General features: G+C 32.1%; 1 protein-coding gene across 1 annotated transcript; it reads right to left on the bottom strand.

Annotated features, from left to right (window-relative positions):
* Window positions 1-4,859: 4,859 nt before the first annotated feature.
* LOTGIDRAFT_187016 (hypothetical protein) lies at window positions 4,860-15,760 on the bottom strand. The gene is made up of 22 exons (XM_009052195.1): window positions 15,679-15,760; window positions 14,883-15,117; window positions 14,597-14,672; window positions 12,157-12,230; window positions 11,746-11,908; window positions 11,336-11,425; window positions 11,025-11,107; window positions 10,774-10,841; window positions 10,465-10,587; window positions 10,002-10,073; window positions 9,709-9,837; window positions 8,566-8,603; window positions 8,362-8,428; window positions 8,138-8,248; window positions 7,858-7,943; window positions 7,645-7,752; window positions 7,126-7,239; window positions 6,589-6,694; window positions 6,276-6,355; window positions 6,086-6,184; window positions 5,639-5,791; window positions 4,860-5,378 (listed from the first exon to the last, which is right to left on the bottom strand). Exons 2-22 carry the CDS (start codon window positions 15,104-15,106, stop codon window positions 5,283-5,285), a joined length of 2,160 nt encoding a protein of 719 aa, XP_009050443.1. The 5' UTR covers window positions 15,107-15,117; window positions 15,679-15,760; the 3' UTR covers window positions 4,860-5,282.
* Between the last annotated feature and the right edge of the window lie 7,695 nt (window positions 15,761-23,455).

The following is a 23,455-nucleotide window of genomic DNA, read 5'->3' as shown; positions in this document are numbered from 1 at the left end:
TAGAGCGCTACAACTAGTTGCCTTTTTTCTCGGCAAACAGCTTCGATTTGAGTAGAGAGTTTGAGATGTCCATGAATAAAAGACTTACCTAGCCTAAATATAATATTTATCCCACAATGTTATTCAGTCATTCCTTTCATTTTATTCAATCTTTCATTCATTCATTCATTTCCTGTATTTGGCTTCCATTATTTTAGTAGCGTGCAAATTCCTATAACGGAAATCATAATGCTAAACCCCAAATTGCTGGACAATTTGAAGACTATTTCTCAATAAATAACTTATAAAGATAACGGAATTTTATAAATATGCATATCATATTACGATCTCATGTTTGTTCTTCATGTCTGATTTTTTTTTTACTGTCATTATGATCCAAATATCATCTTTGGGCGTTACGAGCAGAGTTGTCGAACCTTGCATGGCATGATTCTTTTTGGATTTTCTTTCTTTTAATATTTCTAAAACAATCTCTCAATTCGTCAATTTCAATGATTTATTAATAATTTCTCTTGACTTACATAATAAGTTCAAAGGTATTGTCCTTTGTATTCATTTTGATCATAGTTCTATGATTTTGATTAATTAGATGCAAATTTTGAGTGAGCCTTAAAGAATAATCCCTATTTTAGAGTGGAAGGTTACATGGTTGTGAGTTAATGAAAATAATCGTTGGGTTCATGCCTATATACTAACTTCTGTAGTTTCTGGTTTGATTTAGGCTAAATATTCAAGATGTGGTTTGAAATGATACCAAGTGCTGGCATTATGCTTGCTTGTATGATTGCTCCAGATGTTGTTAATAGGGCATTGAACTATGCCACTTGTAATGGCAAGGTGGGCTGTTATTTATTTGTTACTTCTTTCTAACAAAGTCAAAGTACTAAGTCTATATGTTATAGTCAATTTGGCACCTAATCAAAATGGCCCCAAATTTAGTCGAATTGACCCCCAAAAATTGGTCAAAATGACCCCTGGAAAAGATCAAAATGGTACAAATATAATATTTTATTTCATTGAACAATTTTAACAAAGGTCATATTAATGTTTTTTCAGTTTGTCTTTCGGTGCCATTTTGGTTAAGTGCCAAGTGACTAAAACCCTGTCCATCATATAAGCTTATATGTTGGTCACTCCATGAAATGTCACCTAATACACCACATTCTATTCACAATCCACTCAAAAATGATGGATTTGGGCAGAAAATGGATAATAATGCAAGAGTATGAGGTATTTGAATTGACTGAAACAATACATCTGCATTTTATAATCATTTAATGTTTATTTATTTATAGCAAGTCAGAAGAGACATACAAGATAGAGATAATCTGAACTCGTTGATGTACATGAGAGATCGTAGAATTACTGGTAGTGAATATATTCCGAAAGTAAGAGATGTTTCTTAATAAGATAAAGGCCAGCAGTATTATTGATAATTGATAGTAGATATTGCCCTTTCCTTCCAACATGAAAAACTTTGCAAAAATGATAAATTGACCTTGTCAGATTACCCCACATCTCTCCCCACATCTCTCTATGTGGACGTATACTGTCGGCACCCCTGTCCGTCTGTCAGTCCGTCAACATTTGCTTGTAAACGCTCTAAAAACTAGATTTTTACGATGGAATCAAATGAAATTTGGTATGTGTATACATATTCATAAAATGAAGATCAAGTTCGATCTGAGCTTTTTTTTTTACCTTTAGAAGCAGAGTTATTGCCCTTGCACCAAAATCTAGAATATGCTATTACTCTCTTAGTTTTCAACCGATTTTGATGAAACTTAAAATGGATGTTATTGGAACTAAATCGAAAGGTTTGAGAAAGTTTAGTTTACTTCTGATTAAATTTAAGGATTTTTCAAGATTTGGACTCACTCCACTAATTCATTTGCCATCTCTTCCCATGCTAAAACACGAAATTCAACCTTCTATAACTTTTTCCAGAAATCTCATTGAAAGCTTTCCAACATGTCGAATGAAAGCCTGACCAATTCTCAATGTCTCCTAAAAAATTCATTATATGATGACCATGAAAATTTTGAGCTACTAAAATTGAAAGTAGACTACTACCGGTTATACTCATCCGCTAGAGTTTGGCACTTCACAAAACGACTATTTTTAGAATTAGCCTTCCGCCTTTAAGTCTCTCATCATCTCACCAAATCTGAAAGATAATGCAATTTCAGACATCAAATTCCAAATCTAGACCAAATTTTACCCAAAAATAGGCAGGCAAAATCCCCAAAAGGGAGAGAGAAAGAAGATTTCTAAAAATAGCCTGGACTACATTCCTATACAATCATTAATCTTGTTGAAAGCTTTCCAACATGTCGAATGAAAGCCTGACCAATTCTCAATGTCTCCTAAAAAATTCATTATATGATGACCATGAAAATTTTGAGCTACTAAAATTGAAAGTAGACTACTACCGGTTATACTCATCCGCTAGAGTTTGGCACTTCACAAAACGACTATTTTTAGAATTAGCCTTCCGCCTTTAAGTCTCTCATCATCTCACCAAATCTGAAAGATAATGCAATTTCAGACATCAAATTCCAAATCTAGACCAAATTTTACCCCAAAATAGGCAGGCAAAAACCCCAAAAGGGAGAGAGAAAGAAGATTTCTAAAAATAGCCTGGACTACATTCCTATACAATCATTTGCATAAAATGTTTTAGTGGAGTGAGTCCTATTTAGTCCTCTTACGTCAGTTTTGAGGAGTTATCGCCCTTTAACCTCTTTACAGTAAGTTCTTCTATAAACATCAATTGCTCATAAACACTCTAAAAACTATAGTGTTTGAAGCATGAAACGAAGGTCTGTCTGTCCATCCGTCAACATTTGCTTGTAAACGCTCTAAAAACTAGATTTCTTGGTGTGTATACATATTCATAAAACGAAGATCAAGTTCAAATTTGAATCTTGAATAATTACCATCCGCATGGTGGGCGTATATGGCTGTGGCTGTGGTGATCTTTGTTATTACAAAAGTGTGTATTATTAGATCATCAAAGCTAGGCCTGTATCCCAATAGAAACAATATTTGAGACATTTGCAATTTGTCAAATAGTTTCATAACAATAATTGAATTTATAATAGACAGATCCCTAAATGACTGTTAAATTTTTTAAATCGGAATGCTGCTTTTGAGGAAAATATTGGTTGCAACACTTACTATGAATACTATGTATATGTTGTAATTATACTTCATTAGAATGTCAAGACCAGACCAGCATCTACATTGTCTTTATCTATGACATGGTCAAAAGTAACCTCAGAAGGATTTTTTAATAATGGACTTATTTGAAACTGATAATCTTTTTCAGGGCTTGGAATCCATACCAAATTTGAAAGATGAATGAGAACTGTATATAAATTATGATCTGTAGTGTAATGTAATTATCAGAATAAAATTATCAAATCAATAGAAGGTGAAGGTGTACTTGAGAAAGTTTCTATAACAGTCAGACATTATCCTCCAGAAAGGCGTAATATTGCAATGCTATATTGATCAAATCAGATTGTATCATAAATACCAGACACAGCTTAAGATTGCTGACAAAAGTCAGAGTTTTAAAGTCTTAACAAAAAGGCCTGTACATCAAATCTTGATTCTTTATTTGTTTTATACATTCAAGAAAATAAAGGCAAATAACTTAATCATTCAAAGTATAGTATTTTGACAAAATGAGTTGCATTGAGTCACTAAATACAAGAAAATAAAAGACCTCTATAAGTTAAATCTGTATGAATTTAGTTTTAGTACCTTCATGTCAAAATTAATATTTTATTAGAAGAAAAACCAAATTTTCTAGACAACCTAAATATGAAAATAAGGAAACAGTTATCAAATTCATGGATCTTGAGACTTACTTAATTGTACACTAAACTCAATCTTAAATGAACAAATTAAGATTATGTTTGTGTAACATCTAGTTCTAATACATTAAAGTAATCCTTTTTCACCTGCTAATCTAGTCTAGTGTAATATAACTTAACAACAAAATATAATCAATGCAAACCAAAACTTTAAAGCTGCTCTACTACCAGAAATATGTTGGTAATTTGGTTTACATAAGACAAACAAACAAGAAATGCACTATGCTTGGGGATAATGAATAATATTAATTACTAAGCACTTTTATGGAGTCAGTTATGTACATTAACACAAATTTTTTACACACTCGCTAAAAACTCAAAACAAATATTGTTTAATTGATCTTAAAATTTCAGTTGAAAAATCTCAATGCGCGTTTCTTTAAATATTGGATCATAAATATATACTTTCAACTGAATTATGATGTCAATTCTATTGAGAAAGACATGACAACTAGCTTGAATTGCACCAGCAGACAAGATGTAAATTTCTTGAGACGGATTTCAGCTATCTTTAGCATTCATGAGCACAAATTTGGATATGCCTGCAATGAAGTGAGCCACTTTAATTCTACCAAAAGGTTGTCAGTTCATTAAATAATAGAAGAGGAGAAACAGACAACTGTAAACCTTTCAAAATTATAACATCTACAAGAAAAGGGTAAATAGATACACACACCACAAAGGTTAATTTTTTCTCAGTACGTTGCAGAATTTTGGTTTCCTGAGCATTTTTAATACATATTTTTTAATTTTTCTACACTGGTTGCTTTATGACCCAAGAAAAAATAAATTGTATTAAACACGCCCTAAGAACAAGATTCAGCTGAGATAAATTGGAAGGATTTGTAAATCTGTACTAAATATTGTCAATGTTTAATTTGTTATTTGAACTTGATAGAAAATATTCTGAAATATTAATATTTTTGTCAGTTGTTATCCACAGTGGTGTTAATTTGCTATTCAGTGACAATTGAGAATCAAAATTGTCATAAGAGTTTACCATGAAAAAAAAACAATTAAGCACTGGTAGATTTCCATTGGAATCAAGTATGTTGTTCAGATCATCTTCATGATGAATTATAGCTTAAGATTTAAAATCAAAATATTTTTTTCAAGATATGTACAAATTTCATTTTCTCTTTTTTTGCACAGCAATATTTATACTATTTACAATATATTCACAAGACAACTTCCAAATATACACGTTTTTATATACAATGGCTTCTCTCTAGAAACACAACACCACTGCAACTAGCCTGGCTTTCACTGATATAGCACACAAGTTTGTTGCCCAAATTGAATTTAACGGTGTTTTTAAACCCTGAAGTTCACATATTGTTGATTTAAACACCACATAATAAGAAATATCACATATATTTGATTAGATGTCTGGATTCATTAGGCAACGTAATGATAACTATTTGGATTATCTTTATCACGCTCCATATAATCTCTGTCTATCAAACTTTCTATTCGTTTCTTCAGATCTGTTGGCTATAATATAACAAAATTTACAAAAATAAATTTTAACACATAGAACCATTTGAAATGTTCATAAATAAATAAAAAACAAATTAAAGCCAAGAATGTTTACATTTATTTGCTATTTATCAAAAATCAATTTTATCAAAATGAACTGCTTAAATTGTATCTGTGCCCAGATTTCACATAAATATCTCCACTTGACTAAGTTTAAATACATATTGTTTGTGTTATATAAGATAAAATACATAATGTGACAATTTGCTGCTTACCTTGACTGGGAATTTAAGTTGATTATATAGTTCAGATATTAATAGATTATGACTTAAAGTTTTTCTTGTTTTCATGATTCGTACAATAGCAGCATCTACTTGATATTGTCTGTCATGGAAAACTTTTTCTGTTGTACTTGTATTCTCTTCAGGCTACAATATGCATGTCAACAAAGAAATTATATTCTTCTGTATCCCTATCTGAATACTGGATACGAAAATCAGAATAAATACTGTCAACTGAATCAATCAAATACTTTAACATGTATCAATGATGAAAACTTAAACCAAAGTAATTAGGTTCCAACTTCTACTATTTTATTGAAAAAATTCATTGACATCCTTGGGCCAAAACTTCAAAGTGAACTTGACCTATTAGATTTAACTAGACTAGCCCATCATTAAACAATCACCTTTATCAAATCATAATATGATCTTAGGACCTACCGTTTCTTTCATTTGGACTTGATTAATTCGTATACGAAATAAAGGATGTTTGAATTCTTCATTAAAATAAAATTTATCACCATCTTCTATATCTCTACCCTGTAAATACAGTGATTATTGTTTTGTATTATTATGGATTAAAAGATAAACACAAGCGATAATTGAGATATATTGATTATCTGAAACCTACCTTTGGTTTTTTACTCAGTACCCTTAAAGTTGGTTTACCACAAGCTAATGACTGTAAAGTTCTTTTTAATATACTTTCCTCTACAAAACATACATAATTTATTTTATTATTGTCAAATACAACAATGTGCCAAACAGTTATGAAATATAACTGGGTGTTTTTCTACATAACTGTATTTTACTGTGTATCAGCCATTTCTTTTTCAGATAACTCATTTAAGGTAAATATCAATTCTCAAGCTTAATATTTCATGCTAATGGGATAAATTCATATGCTAAAATATTTGACAAACAACACCCTGTTATCAACTGACCTATTGCTGTAGCAGCTTTAATTTCTTCATAAGATAGTGCTGTACTATCATTAAATAATAGCAGACATAAAGATTGAAACAGTGACACTTGTAATTCTTTCTTAGCCTAGGATAAATAAATTACATATAATATAAATTCAATATTCTATCTATCTACAATAGCTAAGGGGGTAAAACTCCATTACCAAATAAAGATTTTCTTAATTCACGGTCAGATATTTTAAAGTTGTATAGAATAACATGCTATAAGATACTGTGAAATCATTTAGTTTTATAAGGACAAAAACTTTCTGATTCTGATTTTTCCTTATCATTTTTACTATAAATAATCAAATATTTGTTCTTTTGCAACTAATCATTTTTTGATTGAAATATACTATGTAAAAATATTAAAACAAAACCTGAAACATGTTGTTACTCAGAGTTTCCTAGATAGAAACACAGGCTGAAATAGTTTGAAGATCGCACATAATGAAACTGTGAGAAAATATTTTGTTATTATAATTAACCACATAATATTAAATATTATTTACTTACAGAGGGGAAATCCACCTTTAAAACACAGTGACCTAATGATGGCTGCCATTGAAGTTTCCTTCCGCTATGTTTACCAAGATAGAACTTCTTAAATATTTCCTGATACCTAATCATCTACAAAAACAAAATATTCCAGTCTCATATCATGTTAGTACCAATACCGTCTGCTATTAGAATTGATAGATGATATCGAGATGGTTCGACAAAATAATGTGGTACCAGTAATGTATGCATAAACATAGATCCTAAAGTTTAAGTCGAATTTACATGACAGTGAAACTTCTGAAAATATACGAAAGATATAGAAAGGAGTTGTTTCTTTATCTACTAATGAAGACTGGCAATGCCTTGCAATAAACAATAGGGAAAATTTGCACGCACTAGCTGTTTTAGACAATTCTTTTTCCATTTCCAACTAACTGTCAAGGGATATACTATAGACAGCCTGTAGACAAGGGCCTTGGTTTATTGTCTTATCTGACCTGCTTTACCAATGATGATGAAATTTACAGAACCCACCTCTTGTGGTAAATGAACTTCCATAGGTTGATATGTAGGCCAGTATCCCATAGTTAATATATTTACTGTTAATTCTATACCACCAGCCACATCTAAATTCTGCATGTACTGTTATAAAAAATAAATGATTAGGGAATTTGGAATGTGTTGATGAAATCAAATAAGAATTCAATAAAATTATCAAAAAACAAAACAATCAAAATGAATACTTACAGGTTTGAGAGCTAGTGATAAGTCTTTAGATAATTCCATATCTTTAAACATTCCCTCTAATTTACTAGTAAATGCAGCACCACATTCTATAATAAGAGGAACATAATTATACATAAACATCAAAGGTAACATTTCAATTTGATCTCTTTGAAATACACATTAATTCATATTAAGATAAATAAATGGCCATGTATAAAATCATATTCCTTATAGAAGTCTATGCTTTGAAATTTATGTTTTGATCAGGGAAAACATTCAATCTGAAAAAACATCAAGTTACCTTGTTTTAACTTGGATAACATGGATTTTTCAGCATCCACGGAAGCACTTTTACTCATTAATAATCTCTTAGCTAAATCTTTCTTATAGAAAGCTTCAAATACATCTTTACCTACAATCAAATATAATCATAATTTAGGATAATGCTATAGTTATATCATAAAATAGACTCTGTATCATACTATATAATGTATATTATTCCTGTGTATTGAATAAAGAACATACCATGTATAAACCTGAATATAACCATTATTTTATCTAATAATTGTTCTAATTCTTCTTCTGTAGCTTCCTATAAAAAATATTGTAACAATGTAAACAAATTAAACATCAGCCTGAGTTCACTTTGAGACAACAATTTTACATATATATATCACTTCCTACTCAAACAGAATGAAGGTTATTCTGAAAAAACATAAACATGCTTACCTTATTGCCTGCTTTCAACTTACTGTCCACATATTTCGCTGAAATTGCAAATATATATTCTTCAAAATTCCAATAGTACAGTGGTGTAACCTATTTTCGTGGATATAAGGATTCAACACCGAATTTCGTCAAAGTTAAAAAAAACAAAAAAAAATTTGTATGTCTTAGATGTTTCCTCAGATATTCTACAAGATAATTAAAATTGGTTTATTTTGATTTTCTTTATGAATCCTTCACTTTGACCCATATTTCATGAGCAACCAACTCGGCAACGGCGGCAGAATGCGTCACCTATTTTCGTGTACAATGTTTCATCTATAAATAAGTCTAGAAAAACACGTTATATGGATATCGGGTGGTATAATTAACTTCTCTTAGTATTTATCTTTAATATCAATTCATTATAACTAGTGACAATTCCTTCAAAGAACCACGATTTAAAAAAAAAATAGTGACTGACAAAATAAGATACGTAGTGTGATTTATTGCTAAAAGTCACTGAAACAACATAAGAATATGGTCCACTTTGTGTTCCATAGAAATTTTCTGCTGACACGGAATCCGTTAGTTGATCACGTGACTTCATTCGTTGGACTACATTCTAGCAGACGACACTTGGAATTCCGATTACTGCTTGGGATTATAAGGAAATTTGGCCGATAAAAAATGGTGACGTTTGGTAATAAGTGAAATACGCCATTTTGTATTTGTCAAAGTATACATTAATACATTTTACATTGCTTGAAACTACTGGATTCATTCTACTAGCTGATATTGTAGAGAAAACCCATATTTATCAAAACAAACTAATGCGGAGGTCGCGCAAGGTTGCTCATGTAAATTATTAATCCTTTCCGGAAATCCACGAATAATAATTTTCCAAGAAATTAGGTTACTTGGCTGTATATAGTATTATGCGTCAAAATAACATTGCAATTACCAATATAGAAGTTATAAAGAAACAAGACACTCTCTTAAATGAGGCCTACCACATATAATTAAGACTAGTTTTAGTAGTTAGATCATGACAACAGCAAATGTTTCTATGATGTCTTGGTACAAATTTTGTAATAAATTGAATGGATGATGTAGGCTTTATATGCTAATCATATTTGATCTAAATAGAGTAAATGTTGTTCTTACCAATAAGTTCAGCAGGTTTATTCTGTCGTTGATTTATAAAGTTTTCAAAGCTTTCTTTCATAACATTGACAAACTTCTCACTCTTACCAAAACATACGTCAATTATATTATCAATCTTATCTTTAAAATCTACAAATAGATTGATAAATTAGTCACAAAGGGTTCATATATAACGAACAAACAAATAAAATTTAGCAAACTCTAATCAAAATTTTCTTTTATCCTATTCAAGAATCGTAACATTTTCAAGGAAATAATTTTAAGCACTCCTTAACTTCATGTGAAATAAATACCTAATAATTTCTGCACCATTTCCTTATCTTTATCAGCATCATTTTCATTATTGAGAACAATACATCTTCCAGCTTTCTATAATTATAACATATTACTTGAAATTAACCATAATCTTTGATACTGTTTTGTGGTGATTAGCTTGCTGGAAATGGTTGACACATAGGCAGCCCTAAACCAATTTATGGACCTGCATATACCTCAAACTGGTAAATACCAGAAATTTTCAACCTAAAATTTTGGCACAATATTGCCGTCTGTGAAAACATACGTGTCCATGTTTTAATCTTCACCAATTATTACTACTATTTAGATTTGATATTTCAATTTTCAATGATTGAATGAAAGGAAATTTGTAAAATGTCCAAAATTCTGCATCAAAAGAACAATTTAAAGAATCAAATTCTCTGTAACATAAAACCATTTGTTTCATACCCCATACTAAAGTGTCAAAACAATTTCAACAAACCTTTATATATTCAGCAAACATTGTACATAACTCTTTCTGACCATTTTTAACTCTTGAAAACAGTTGATATAACAACAATAAATCTTCGATTCGGTTTTCTTGTAATAAATTATCCAAACCTGTTAATAAAATTTCATAAATAATATAACTCAAATTGAACTTCTATGAAACAGTAAGAACAATGTACAATTTGTCAAATTAAAATTTAAACACAGAATTTAATTATAAAATTTAACACAAAATAGCACCTGACTAACTATTTTTACTATTGTAGAGAAGAAGAGATGAGAAGCTACATGTCATACCTTTTTGTAAAATCTGTAATAAATGCTGTTCTAGTAGCTGCTTTTCAACACATGATATTAGAGGTTTTCTACAAAAATATAACATAAGAAATAAAAGCTACATTTAACAGTTTTGCAATATACTATGATATCAATCAAAGAAAAAGCACTCATAATTAAACTTCAAAAAGAGCTTCCAATGTATAAAATGTTTGAAATAAATGCAATTTTATATTATGATGTAATTGATAATAAAATTATCAGATGTTTACTTGGTTGATTGGTCTAAATAATGTAATAATCTTTCTGTTTCTTCATTTAATCTCTTATCAACATGGTGTAAATATTCTGGAACCTACAAAATAATGACATCATATTGAAATAAAGTTTGCATACATTAGAATTTTAGTGTTTCTACAAGTCTATGTGGAAATCAGGATTTTGACTACGGTCGAAATGCATTTGGGGAACTCATAAGGAAGCACTGAATTTACACCTAAATTAACACTAGATTCATATCAAAAGTATTTTTGATTTGAAACAAGAGCCTGAATTATGAGCATACTAAAACAAGTCAACTTACATCTCTTTCCTGCATTAACTGTTGTCCTTCTGCAGCATACAATAAATCTGTGGCTTCCAAAAATTTCTTTTCAAATGCTTCTTTATAAATCTGAAAAAAAAAACTCATAGATAGCATTTTGCCAAAAGAAATTAAAACAATATTTACAGGCAGTTAAATAAAATCAAATAGATCAAGAGAAGAAAAATTACACCAGGTAGATCAAGAACATCTCTTCCAATTTCTTAATGAAGTATTTGTTTCAATCCTGGGCCTGTTCATTTTTGAGAATCAAACCCTAACTTGTCTTTCTACTGATCCTCGTCATGAATCTTGAAAAAACCTAAGATACGTCTTTTAAGAAAAAGATCAACATAAGATATTTTGAAACTCCATTCGAAATTGACCAACGTTTCCCATTATGATCCTACCTGTAAATCAGACAACATGCGTAGTAAACTTTTTAACAATTGTCGATTAACAGCTTCTCCATTTCTTTCTCTTTCTATTAACTTTAACAATCCATCAACAGCTTTACCTTCTACAACTTTATCACTGATGACATTGGCTCGAAATAAATCTAATCCCATATCCCTATATTAACAAATTTTAATCTGGACATGGGAATGATGACAAACAAATCATAAAAAAGAAAAATAAAGAAGTGTTTAGTGAACATAGTGCTCTGTAAAAAATTTAAATAAAGATTATGAAACTGGAAAAGTGCATCACATTATTATAGATCTGCTTGACTGCATAGACAAAATGGATGGAACTTTAAAAATTGACCGTTATAAAAATAACTATATATAATAAATATATTTATATACATTGATACCTACCATATAGACAAAATTGTAGAATTCTGTAATACAAATGTCCTGTCTAGGAACAAAAATATACTTCTGATCATGATCTGGAAAATATAAGTTTTCATCTATTCTATATCTATATTTCATTAAATAGTAAAAAATTCTGGGAATAGAAAGCCAGTGAAGTATATGATAGTTATTTGATGGATATGTACCCCTGAAATCAAAAACATCAAATTGACCATATCAAATGTTTATATTTATAAGTGTTGGGTTATAATATCTGGTTTCCTCTTAATTTAAAAGAAAACAATCACAGGGAACAAAATAAGTGGTATCGCATCGCACTTTGTAATTTTCAGCAATATGGAATGTAATTTTCGTCAGTAGAGCAGTTTTTTTTTTTTGCGATACATAATATATTCTGTTAGTAAATGAAACTATCATTCATATGGTGTCTAAAACAATCAGATACCATTAATTTGTCACACATTTGGTTGATTAAATTTCTGGAGGACTGAGAAACGGGGACATGATTGTTACTATAAATAAAATCATAGTCAAAGATTGTGCTAAATAAGGAACATAATACTGAAGTGGATGGCAGAACCTTCGGGAGTAGAACAGCATGGATATGGCTTAAGTGGTGGAAAAAACTCATGCTTTATCATTTAACGATCGAAATACACTTCTATTTGTAACAAATTATTATAAATATCCATTTCCGTAAGAAAGATGGCAAACCTGAGGACTGGTTTGGACTTTTTCAATCGAGAATTATACATGTGCGACCTTAAAAATATCGACTCAATGTCACAGAAATAAATATGATATATATGCAAGTATTTCAACACTTCAGAATAAGAAACCCATTAATGAAGAAGTATTATAAAAAGTGAACATGAAGGCCTACGTGAGGTAGAATCACTTTTGAGCGAATAACAGTATTACTGCTTAATATTTCTGTGTCTGTGCCAACTTGTGGACCATCAAGGCAACAGCATCAATAAGCTTCCGAGCTATTGCTGAGGCATCATCTACTGATTTCAAATTAAGTAGATCATTAGCACATATCGCAATGGCACATGATGCTTTAGACATAGTCTTCTGAATATTAGCCATTCTCAAATCTTGTGTTTTAACTGGAGCTGTTAGTTTTGCCCAAATGTCAAAGTTAACAGTTGGTACTTGGAGACCAGAGCAATTCTTAGGCCTTTGATATTTGTCTAATGTTCGCTTAAGGACATCATCACTGAGTTTATCACTGAACCTCTTATTGATAATGTTTGCTAGTTTCTCTGCAACCTCAGATCCAGTGACCTCTGTTGTATTGAAATCATCATAGATTTCTTGTAAGGTTGTATCAAAATTTTCATCAATAGTAGTAGGGGCAACAGTTGTTTGTTGAAAAAAATCATCTACATCCTTTGAAAGGTTGCCAATTGAACACTTGGATGAGCTGGACATGGAGTCAGTATCACTATCACTGATAGTATGATGTCCGGTCTTCTTTCTCTTATGCGAAAGAGAATGACTTCTAATAAGGGATCTAGATCGAGATCTCTTCCTTTTAGGAATGGTATAGGCCTGTAAGGAGGATAAATTAGAATCTTTATTCGAAGACATTTTACCCATATTCTGCCAGGCAGTCCCCATTGAGGCAATGGACTGAGACATATTGTTCATTGTGTCCTGTAATGACATTAGGAAGTCAACCGGTAGAGCAGCTGTAGCAAGGGAAGAAGCTTGAGAACCTGGAACAGGTAAGGGAGATGTCACCGGAGGTGATTGGATATCATCTTCTTCATAGAGAATATCACCTTCTTCCATTCTCTCAACCTTTGACTTCCAGTTAGAGTCGGCCATATTGAAAAAACTCTGACCCAAATACTCATGAAGAATTCACATAAAAAAGTTAAAATCAGCGATAATTGGGACAATTATCTACGCTGAAAGATCTAAATAACAGTCACAAGTTAGGAAAAAACTTTAGAGAGCTAAAAGATCTAATCGATAAGTTTAGAAACTTATAAAAAACGTTATTTCTGTGGAACACAGAAAAAACTACATCGACACTAAAAGATACGATGCGGAAAATGACATACAAGGACGCATGCGCATCTCACATGATTTTGTAGTCCAGAACATATGAGGTAGTAGAATTTGTGACAGATTTTTCAGACTTACTCCAGCGTAAATTCATTTGGGGTTTAAGGTACCAGTTCACTTCTTTGGTAACAATTATTAAAGTTAATTCATTAATCGTTTAAAAAGTGCTATACAATTTCAACTATCACAGGAGAAATTGCTCCCAAAAAATGTTAAACTGCTATGCAATTTCCACCTATAGAACAAAAAACTACTATGCAAATAAAAAAAAATAATTTGTACCCTGATGCTTCTTACGATTATCAAATGTTTACAGGATTATCACTATAATATTCTGACAAAAAAGATTGCTGGGACTTACCATTTGTCTACAGTGGGCTTGCCAACAATAATCTAGTTTCTTCAAAAACTGTTCATAATCTGAATTATCAGTATCACTGTTAAGAAAATTCAATTTGAAAGGATTTTAATTTCAAACATACAAATTTGCATTTGAGTCGGAAATGCATATGCCAATGTGCAATTTTACAAAGGGCTTGCATCTGAACACTTTGGACAAACTTTGAGTCAGAAGGGAAGGACTAAGGTACTATCAGTTTTCACGGATTCTGAATAAAATACATCAAAAATATTCTCAAAATAATAACGTTAAAAAAGGATATGCTTTAAACTGTTCCAAACAGCTTTGAACATGTGATTCACAAACAACTTTCAGTTGATCATACAAGTTTGCAGACATCTTATATGAACACATATTTTCTACAGCCTGATACAATTCTTCTAAACTATATCGAATGGAACAACTCTTATGGATAGCTTCCACGGCTTCACACAGCTTTCTCCATGTTTCTTGTTGAAAATTATCAGGCATCTTGGGTTTTTCTAAAAAGCAAAAAAAAAAGAAAACATTATGGCCTACTTGTACTAGATGATGGAGTTATGTTCATTCAATTATGATTCAAGTAGACAGTCTTTCAAGACATGTCTGTTAATTTTTTCAATGTGCATATAGGCAAAATCTTTCTAAGATGTTTATCAAAAAATTGAGATCAGATTGTTACTGTCTTGCTGTCATTAATTACTTTGCAATTCCATTGTATTGGTAGATATCTTGCCTAATTAGTAACACTTTCACCATTGATTATCATTTGAATATGTGTTGCAAGGATCTAACAGAGTTCTGATGGTCTAAAATTACTATCAATGCTGCATTTTGATTTATCATTGCATTAGATCATATGTAATTTGACATTATATAAATTTCAGAAAACAGACTTCCACTTTGTTTAGGTAGTAGAGCTCTTGAACTGACAGAAATGAAAAAGGCCATCATACTTCAAATACAAAAAATTATCAGGTCAATTTACTGGACTGGTGCCAGTGTGTGAAGGATGAATAAAAGAAAAAAAAGAGAATTGGAGAACTCAATCGTAAATAAATCACCTTTAAAATTTTTGATAACCAGCTTCTTAGCAGCCCCTGGTTTATTATTTGCAAGCGGTGATGAATGTCTCGTAATTCCATTGTTAGGTGTTGTAAGTGCAGAAAAGTTGGGTTTTCTTTGAGAATCCATCATGCTTTCTTCGCAGTCTTCCAAATCTCGTGCCCTTTTCAATGGAGGAGAGGGATTATTTTCGTCGTTCCTTTTCCGTTTACTTTCTCTAATTTCGTCGTGTTTTGAGTTTTCAGTTCGGGTAATCTTGGTGGGGCTTGAAAGAGGCATGCATCACGATTAAAGCCAGAGCTCTGGCCTTAAAAATAACAGAACAAATTGTCAAATTATTCCAATGTTTTCCTTTTAGTCCAACCAAAATGGCGGAAGTCTCGCAGTCTCTGTGAGTGCAGGGAGATAACTCTTATTTATAATCACCTGTAGGTCTGATTTAACAGGTGTCTAATTTTGTAACCGATCCACCTCCAAGTGGTATTTTTGGCTTGTGTATTATTTTTTGGCCATGGGCACAACCCTCATTAAACTGAGATATTTAGATAACAAATCTGGCTCACCGTTTCTCGGACGTGATAGCTTAGATTCGGATGTGGTATATTAACACTTAGTGAAATTTGTCAAATTACCGTTTATGTTTGTTTGATACCATATAATTGCGAATATAATGCGCGAGAATGTATCCTTACCTTCTACATAATTGAAGTGCGTTTGGAAGCATACATGAAAAAAGAAAAAAGAAATCTCTGTCACTCCATACAATTTTTTGCAATTGCATGTTGATCCAGTTTACTTCATATCTTAAAGATGTTATATCGACCTTCACGTAGGCGTACACTGACCAGCTTTTGACCCCTCGCCTGGTCAGTATTTTGGATATTTGAAATATATATATTGGCTCTTTAAATGCTACTAGCTGAAATACATAGCCCTTGAAATACGCTCCGCACCAAACTAGCACAACAGTTGGATTAGCTGTTGCTTTTCTAGAGTCTTTTTAAACAGGTCCCTCCACTGCTACTAGCTGTTATATGTGGCCTTTGAGAAACGCCTATTAGGGCCTTCACAACTAATACTAGCAATAGTTGTTGCTTTTTATTGCATCGAGGCCTCATCAGGCCTACTGTCATCATTACCGCAGCAATAGGATTGGGTCCGACAAGCGCAAACAAGAACAGGTAAGCGGAAACAATAGTACAACTTTTACTATAAACGGGAGCGGTTCATCACTTCCAACAAAAATGATTTTGTGGGGGTTGGCTAACTTCAATGCTGTATTGGATCTAAAATAAGATTGTTATGAATATTATTTAAACATATTAGTAATATAGCGTCTTGTAAGCAGATGCGATAAACAAAATTTTAAACGAATCTTAGCATCGGTAATTTACGAGAATCTCACGTACGAATTAATGTAAAGTGTGTTTATTACGGAGGTTTGTTATAAAAAGAGGTGTGAATAAGTTATATATTGTTTAATATAACCGTATTGATTTTAACTTTGTTTCTTTATAAAAATTTGGCTTTGGTGTCTCATATGAGAACGGAAGTGGTTATGACGTAATAGAATCCCCGAACTAAACTTACTTTTGTAAAAGGTGACGTTCGGTTCGAATTCCACTGAAGGGGTCAGATGCCTTCCCTACATAATTGTTTTGTTTTGTTTTGTTTTAGATATCGTAAAACCCCTCTGTCGTGTTTTATCTGACTTTAAACCGACAATGACTCATTTGCTTGGAGCAATAGATAAAGATAGCTTGTTAGGCAAGGTAATATAAGCCCACTGACAGCTTTGATTTTGAATGAAAATATTTAGCAGTACAGTAACAATCACCAGTATGAAATATTCAACCTTCAGTCATACACTTCTTTTGAACTCTTTAGGACGATACTGAATAATATTGAGTATGAGTTATTGCCCTGGTTCTTGAAAACGTGTTCAATCTTTAGCTCATGGAAACTTTAGAAGACAAATATTCAATCTTCAGCGCGGTACTGAATAATAAAACAAAGTTTTGTCAAAATCCGGCAAGAATCATGCCTTCTAGAGTTTTTATGAGCTACAAATTGAACGAGTTTTCATGAGCAAGGGCAATAACTCATAATAAATTTTTCTGATTTTCAATAGGCTTTATCCTTGGGTGATAACAATCACTCAAGCCAAGTTTCGTTAAATCCGTCAAGAATTGTGCCTTCTAGAGTGTTTACGAGCTAAAAATTGAACGCGTTTTCAAGAACAAGGGCAATAACTCGTACTAATTATTTTTCGATTTTTCTGATTTTAAATAGGGTTCATCCTTGAGTGATAACAAACACACACTCCAAGTTTCATCAAAATCCGTCATGAATTGCACCTTCTAGAGTGTTTACGAGCAATTCAAGAACAATAACTCATACTAAACAATTTTCGATTTTTTGATTTTCAATAGGGTTCATCCTTAAGTGATTACAAACAACCATACCAAGTTTCGTCTGTGTAGAGTGTTTACGAGCAATTGTGGACGGACGGGCGGACCGACGGGCCGACAGACAGACGGACGGACGGACATAGGTGACAGCAATATACGCCCCCATTTCATGTGGGTGTATAAAAATGAAAAATGAAACAAGGGGTGCAACTCGCACACACTTAAGACTCGACTAGTTCATCAACCAGTGAGCTATACTTACTATTTGTAAGACTATGCAAATTTGAATCTCTTCTTTAAAAGCTATCTAATTATGTGCCGGGTTAACGTAAAACATCTTCCTATCATATTTCTCGGATAACGCTAAGCATAGTCAATGGAAAGGTCGTAGTCAACTGATGTGCTTGGATATACCATTGCGATTCAAGTATCCATCTTTACAGACTTGCCCTAGTATAATCATGGGGTGGAACTCAAAACCGAAAAAATCCCAAGTCTGACCAAAAAGTGAATTAGTCAGTTTAGCGATTGGAGGGTGGCAGTGATGACATAGACAACGAGCTAGGTCCCATTTAACCAAAATCTAGGCTAATAAATAATACAAAATGTAAGACAAATGGCATCGCTCAAACTTGCACTCGACAGTGTCCACTCGAGTTGCCTAACATTATCTATATTGTTTATAAATCAAATACATTCTCGAGGAAGAGAAGTTTTGTGGCAAAGGGGTGCAACTTATCTCTACAAACTACAAATTCAGCCGACGACCATTGATTTAGATGTGTATTTGATTAGGTGTTCTGTAGTCAACTGTGTTCAATACAAATAATATATAATACAATATCCTGGGAATTTTATAAACTTAAGACTGGGATTTAGTGTTAAGAGTGAAGAAGTTCCTAAAAACTTCTATGTAAAGCACTGGCCAAGGTCACAAATAAAGAGATAAATGTTCAATACAAGATAAGGTGAAGTTAGCATAGTTAGTATTAAGTTAAAAAAACAACCACGAGTAATCTACAATAAACAAAAATCTATAATATGAAAGTTTTCTTGTTACCAGTTCTAAAAGAAGAGAGTATGAATAGGTTCTGAAAAGATAAACATCTATATATAAGGATTAGAATATATTATACTTAATGAGCTAGAAAATAGAGAAGGGGGTCAAGTATTATTGGATTCAATGGGATCGAGTCTACCACGGACCAGAAAATTACTAAGGTTTTTATTGGTTAGATATCTCTGGGATGTTAAAACATTAAAGAATAACATATTTGTAATCTCTAATGTCTTTAATGTAATTGCTTGTGTAAAATGACCCATATTAAATTATATATGTCTAGACAATGTAACTGTTATCTTTCCTCTCAAGTGTAAGTATCAGACGAATCAGAGTGGTTCTGTGACCACAACTACAGCTGAGGTTATTAACCGAACTCAAAGGCAAAGTGTTAACATAAAACATCAACCGACAAAATTAATAGAGGCAAAGGCACCTTAAATGTATTGAACTGAATAGTTCGACAACTTGGGTAGATTGTCTTCAGTCCAATATGATTTCCCTTACTCAGGATAAAATTAACGTCTTATTCAGGCTAACTGATGGTAAGTGAGTGAATATGTCACACACGATCAAAATTAATTACAGATCTATCCTCATATCATTAACCATCATTTGATGTGAATTGTATCGTCTATAAGTCCTATCAATTCCTTTCTAATATCTGATGTTAAGTGCTTTGTCAAATTAAATCTGCTTTAGTTAAGTGGAAGCTCGGTTGTAGTAAATAGTTAATGGAGATTCTTCCTGTAATTTCCTGATAAAATCCCATTTATTTTGTAAGCCAGTTGTGAAATATTTTTGGTGTTTCTTATAATACTGTTTTTTTTATTGTAATAGTTTTAGTTAAGAGCTAAAGCTGCATACTATATAAATGTTACGATGATGTTATTACTAACATGAACAATAGCTCAAAAGGATTGTAAACAGGACGCTGATAATATCAATTTGAACCATTCCTATTGACGATCAGAAATCTGGTTCTTGCAATTCCACACGAGAAAAAAATGTGATGACGTCACTAAGGGCCTTATGACCTTAAGCATATTTTGCGAGCAGTGACGTTATTAAACGCAGGAACCACAGTTGTCTGATCGAAATTGGAATGTCGAAACCTTTGCTTTCAGTGTCCCCGATACACATAAAAAAATTTAGAAAACCTCTTTACAATCCCTTTAAAGACAAAGACACTTGGCGAGTTCTTTAGTACGATACTTTAAGTTTAATTTTAAAGGGACAGATGCGCCATTCCTTTTGACCAATCATACTTTAGTCTCAGAAACGGGAATTTCTTAAATAAGCCAATTAGTAATAGTATTCACAGCTTACCGTCGAAATTTGAGCCTTCAAATCCATGCGTGTCCAGAATTATCCATTAAAATGACGACTCATCATTTTAAGATATTCTATGAACATACTTATAGAGATATTGAGAAAAATTCTTAGTTTGAAGTCTTTTTAAAAGAATTATGCGAATTTCGTACATTTCTAGTACTTCTGAAGACTATTTACATATTTTCAAGACTAAAATGAACCCCCCAAAATGGCGCATCTGTCCCTTTAAATTAAATTTGCATGTTATTGATCGTTGTGAGAAGACAGAATGAATTCGTATTGATAATTTAATTGTTTCATTAATCGAGACTTGAAAATGTTTTGAGGTTTTGAAAATGTTTTGAAGATCTGAGAAGTGTTTTCGTCTTGGAGAAAATTACAATGCCTACATGCCCACACATTAATATGAAAGGATGTCACCCACACAATGCCCATAATAGATAATGCCTGGTTATTCTGGTGGGAATGTAGACTGTTGACCTGTAGGATGGTATTTATTAGTATAAATGATTTATTTGAACGCCAATGAAAGAAAAAAAATGGTGAATGGAATGCTGAAATAAAATTATAATTCAGATATACTATTTCTGTCGTTGTGTCCTCAAAATGATGCTTTATTAACAGTCTTATCGTTTTGTGAACTGATAGGGCAGTATTGAAGAAGGTTCTGTGATATTTTAGCTGAACTGTACTAAATATTGTACCCAGTTTTCCTGACAGGGATGCAGTTCAAATAAGTTTGTATTTACACGTCCATGGGACGTGACAATAAGGCATCAAAAAACATATCCTTTTCACATCGTAATCAAAAAGCTGGATGTTGATAAAATATCACATTAACTATTATTCTACTTAACTTTCTGACTTTACCACTAACATCATCCGGTAAGATATAAGATTGCTATATAAATAATAAATGATCACTGAAAAAGAGAGTAGAAATGATTGATCAATATTTACTTGTTTTACAGACGTAATATAAACACACATTTTACATGGGTCAGAACTAGTTCATGGTTCTGTTTTATATTCGTTCATTCAACGAGGAGTTTCGGTGCCTATTTAGTAGAATAATGAATGCATGGATTTGAAAATTACAAGATAGCTTGCCAGGCAAGGTAACATACGCCTACTACAAACTGTCAGAAATGAAACAAAATCTTTAGTGGCTTAATAATAAATTTCCAAATAATATTAAAATCATCTATAAGTCAAGGCAAAAACCTGAAAAAATTATCATCAAATTAAAACATGAATAATGTCTCATCGCTGTGCACACAAGTGCAATAACTCTGAAACTGTTCATCTGATTATTACCAATTTCTAAGTTGACCGAGATCTCATCAATATATACATGCTTATCTAATTTCATCAAGATCGGATAAAAACTATCTACAAGTCAAATTTGACGCGTTTTTACTAAATCAAGGGCTATAACTCTGAAACCGGTCATCCTTGATTATTACCAATTTCAAACTTGACCGAGATCCCATCAATATATATATGCATACCAAGTTTCATCAAGATCAGATAAACAGTAGTCTCTATCGCGCCTACAAGAAATGTGAACGGACTGACGGACGGACCGGCGGACAGGGGCGACGGCAATATACGTCGACATTTCGAAGTAGGCGTATAAAAATCGTATACTTAAGTCTATAAACCAATATTTCACGTCAAATTTAATCAGAAAACGCAGATTGGACAGGTTTTAAAGGTAGCAAATATCCTAACGCAATACTCTTAGACTTAGAGGATACCTTAAATTATGTCACTTAGTGTGACTATTGATGGTTTTTACAATGATTTAGATTGTATTGTGGACATTAGTGTACAAGTAACAGGCAGTGTTATACGCCCGCATTTAATATCTGATATTATAATATGCCTATAAAATGTAGAGCGTTTGTTGTTGCCCATATATATCGCATTTTAGTTAACTTTCGCAGACATTATTAATAAGAATAAAAGCTTTCCAAAAATGGATAAACTCCGAAGGCAAGATTCTTGTTTGTTTGATCGAAAGTGAATAAAATTGTTACGGTACTTATCATTATTACCCATGGAAGAACGAAAATACGAGAAAAGCGGAAGTTTGGTTATACATGTATTACTGTTACCATTAAGAACGAAAATTGTAATAATGCTGGTGGTTGTTACAACTGTTCAAGATGTTCTACTTTAAACAAGGCTAATGCATGACAGGCGAGCTATTCCTCAGTTGTGAACCCTTAACTAACCAAAATAATTTCGCAGTTTGCTTATAATTATATGTCCAAATTTAACTATACATGTAAATATCAATTTTGGGTATGTTTAAATAAAGTTTTTTTTTGAGTACTTCTTTAAGACACTTCATGCTTTGATCCTGGGTGTTGATTTATCTTTTCGATGAATGAGTTTTACTTATTGCCCTTGACACAGACGAAAACGTCCAAAATGACTTGTAAGAATATCAGTTCAATGGAACTTTGACTTCATTGGACTCTTTTCTTGTACCACAGAGGGAAGAGATTTGAATGGATTGTATGCTAGCGAATACAGCCGATAAGGGTCTTCGATATAAAGACTGTAAACATTATGACTTATGGTTTACAGTCTGTCGAGGGATCTGGTTGGCTATATTCGGTAGCGTACAATATAATCAAAACGCTGCATTGACAATCTTTCATTATACAAGAAAAGAATCTACTGGAGGTAGGTACATTTCGTAAAACCATGACTTTGTGAAGATTGAGATAGATTGAGATAATTTTCAAACAGTTCAAGCTACCCATGCCTTGATAATTGTCACAGGGTTACAACATCTTGTTTTCAGTCAGTAAGAGCACAGGGATGGTGTTAATGTATTCTAATAGAAATATAAACCTTGTAACTGGTAATTATAGGCTGCCATATTTCCAATGTGGTCTTTTTGCGGTTATTAGACAAACCAGGTGGTTGTCACATAACTAAAACTTACAATAATAA

This window comes from Lottia gigantea (assembly GCF_000327385.1).
Source record: "Lottia gigantea unplaced genomic scaffold LOTGIsca_18, whole genome shotgun sequence".
NCBI classification, from domain to species: domain Eukaryota; kingdom Metazoa; phylum Mollusca; class Gastropoda; family Lottiidae; genus Lottia; species Lottia gigantea.
Note: the sequence above shows the minus strand (reverse complement) of the source record. Positions and strands in the feature narration are given on the sequence as shown.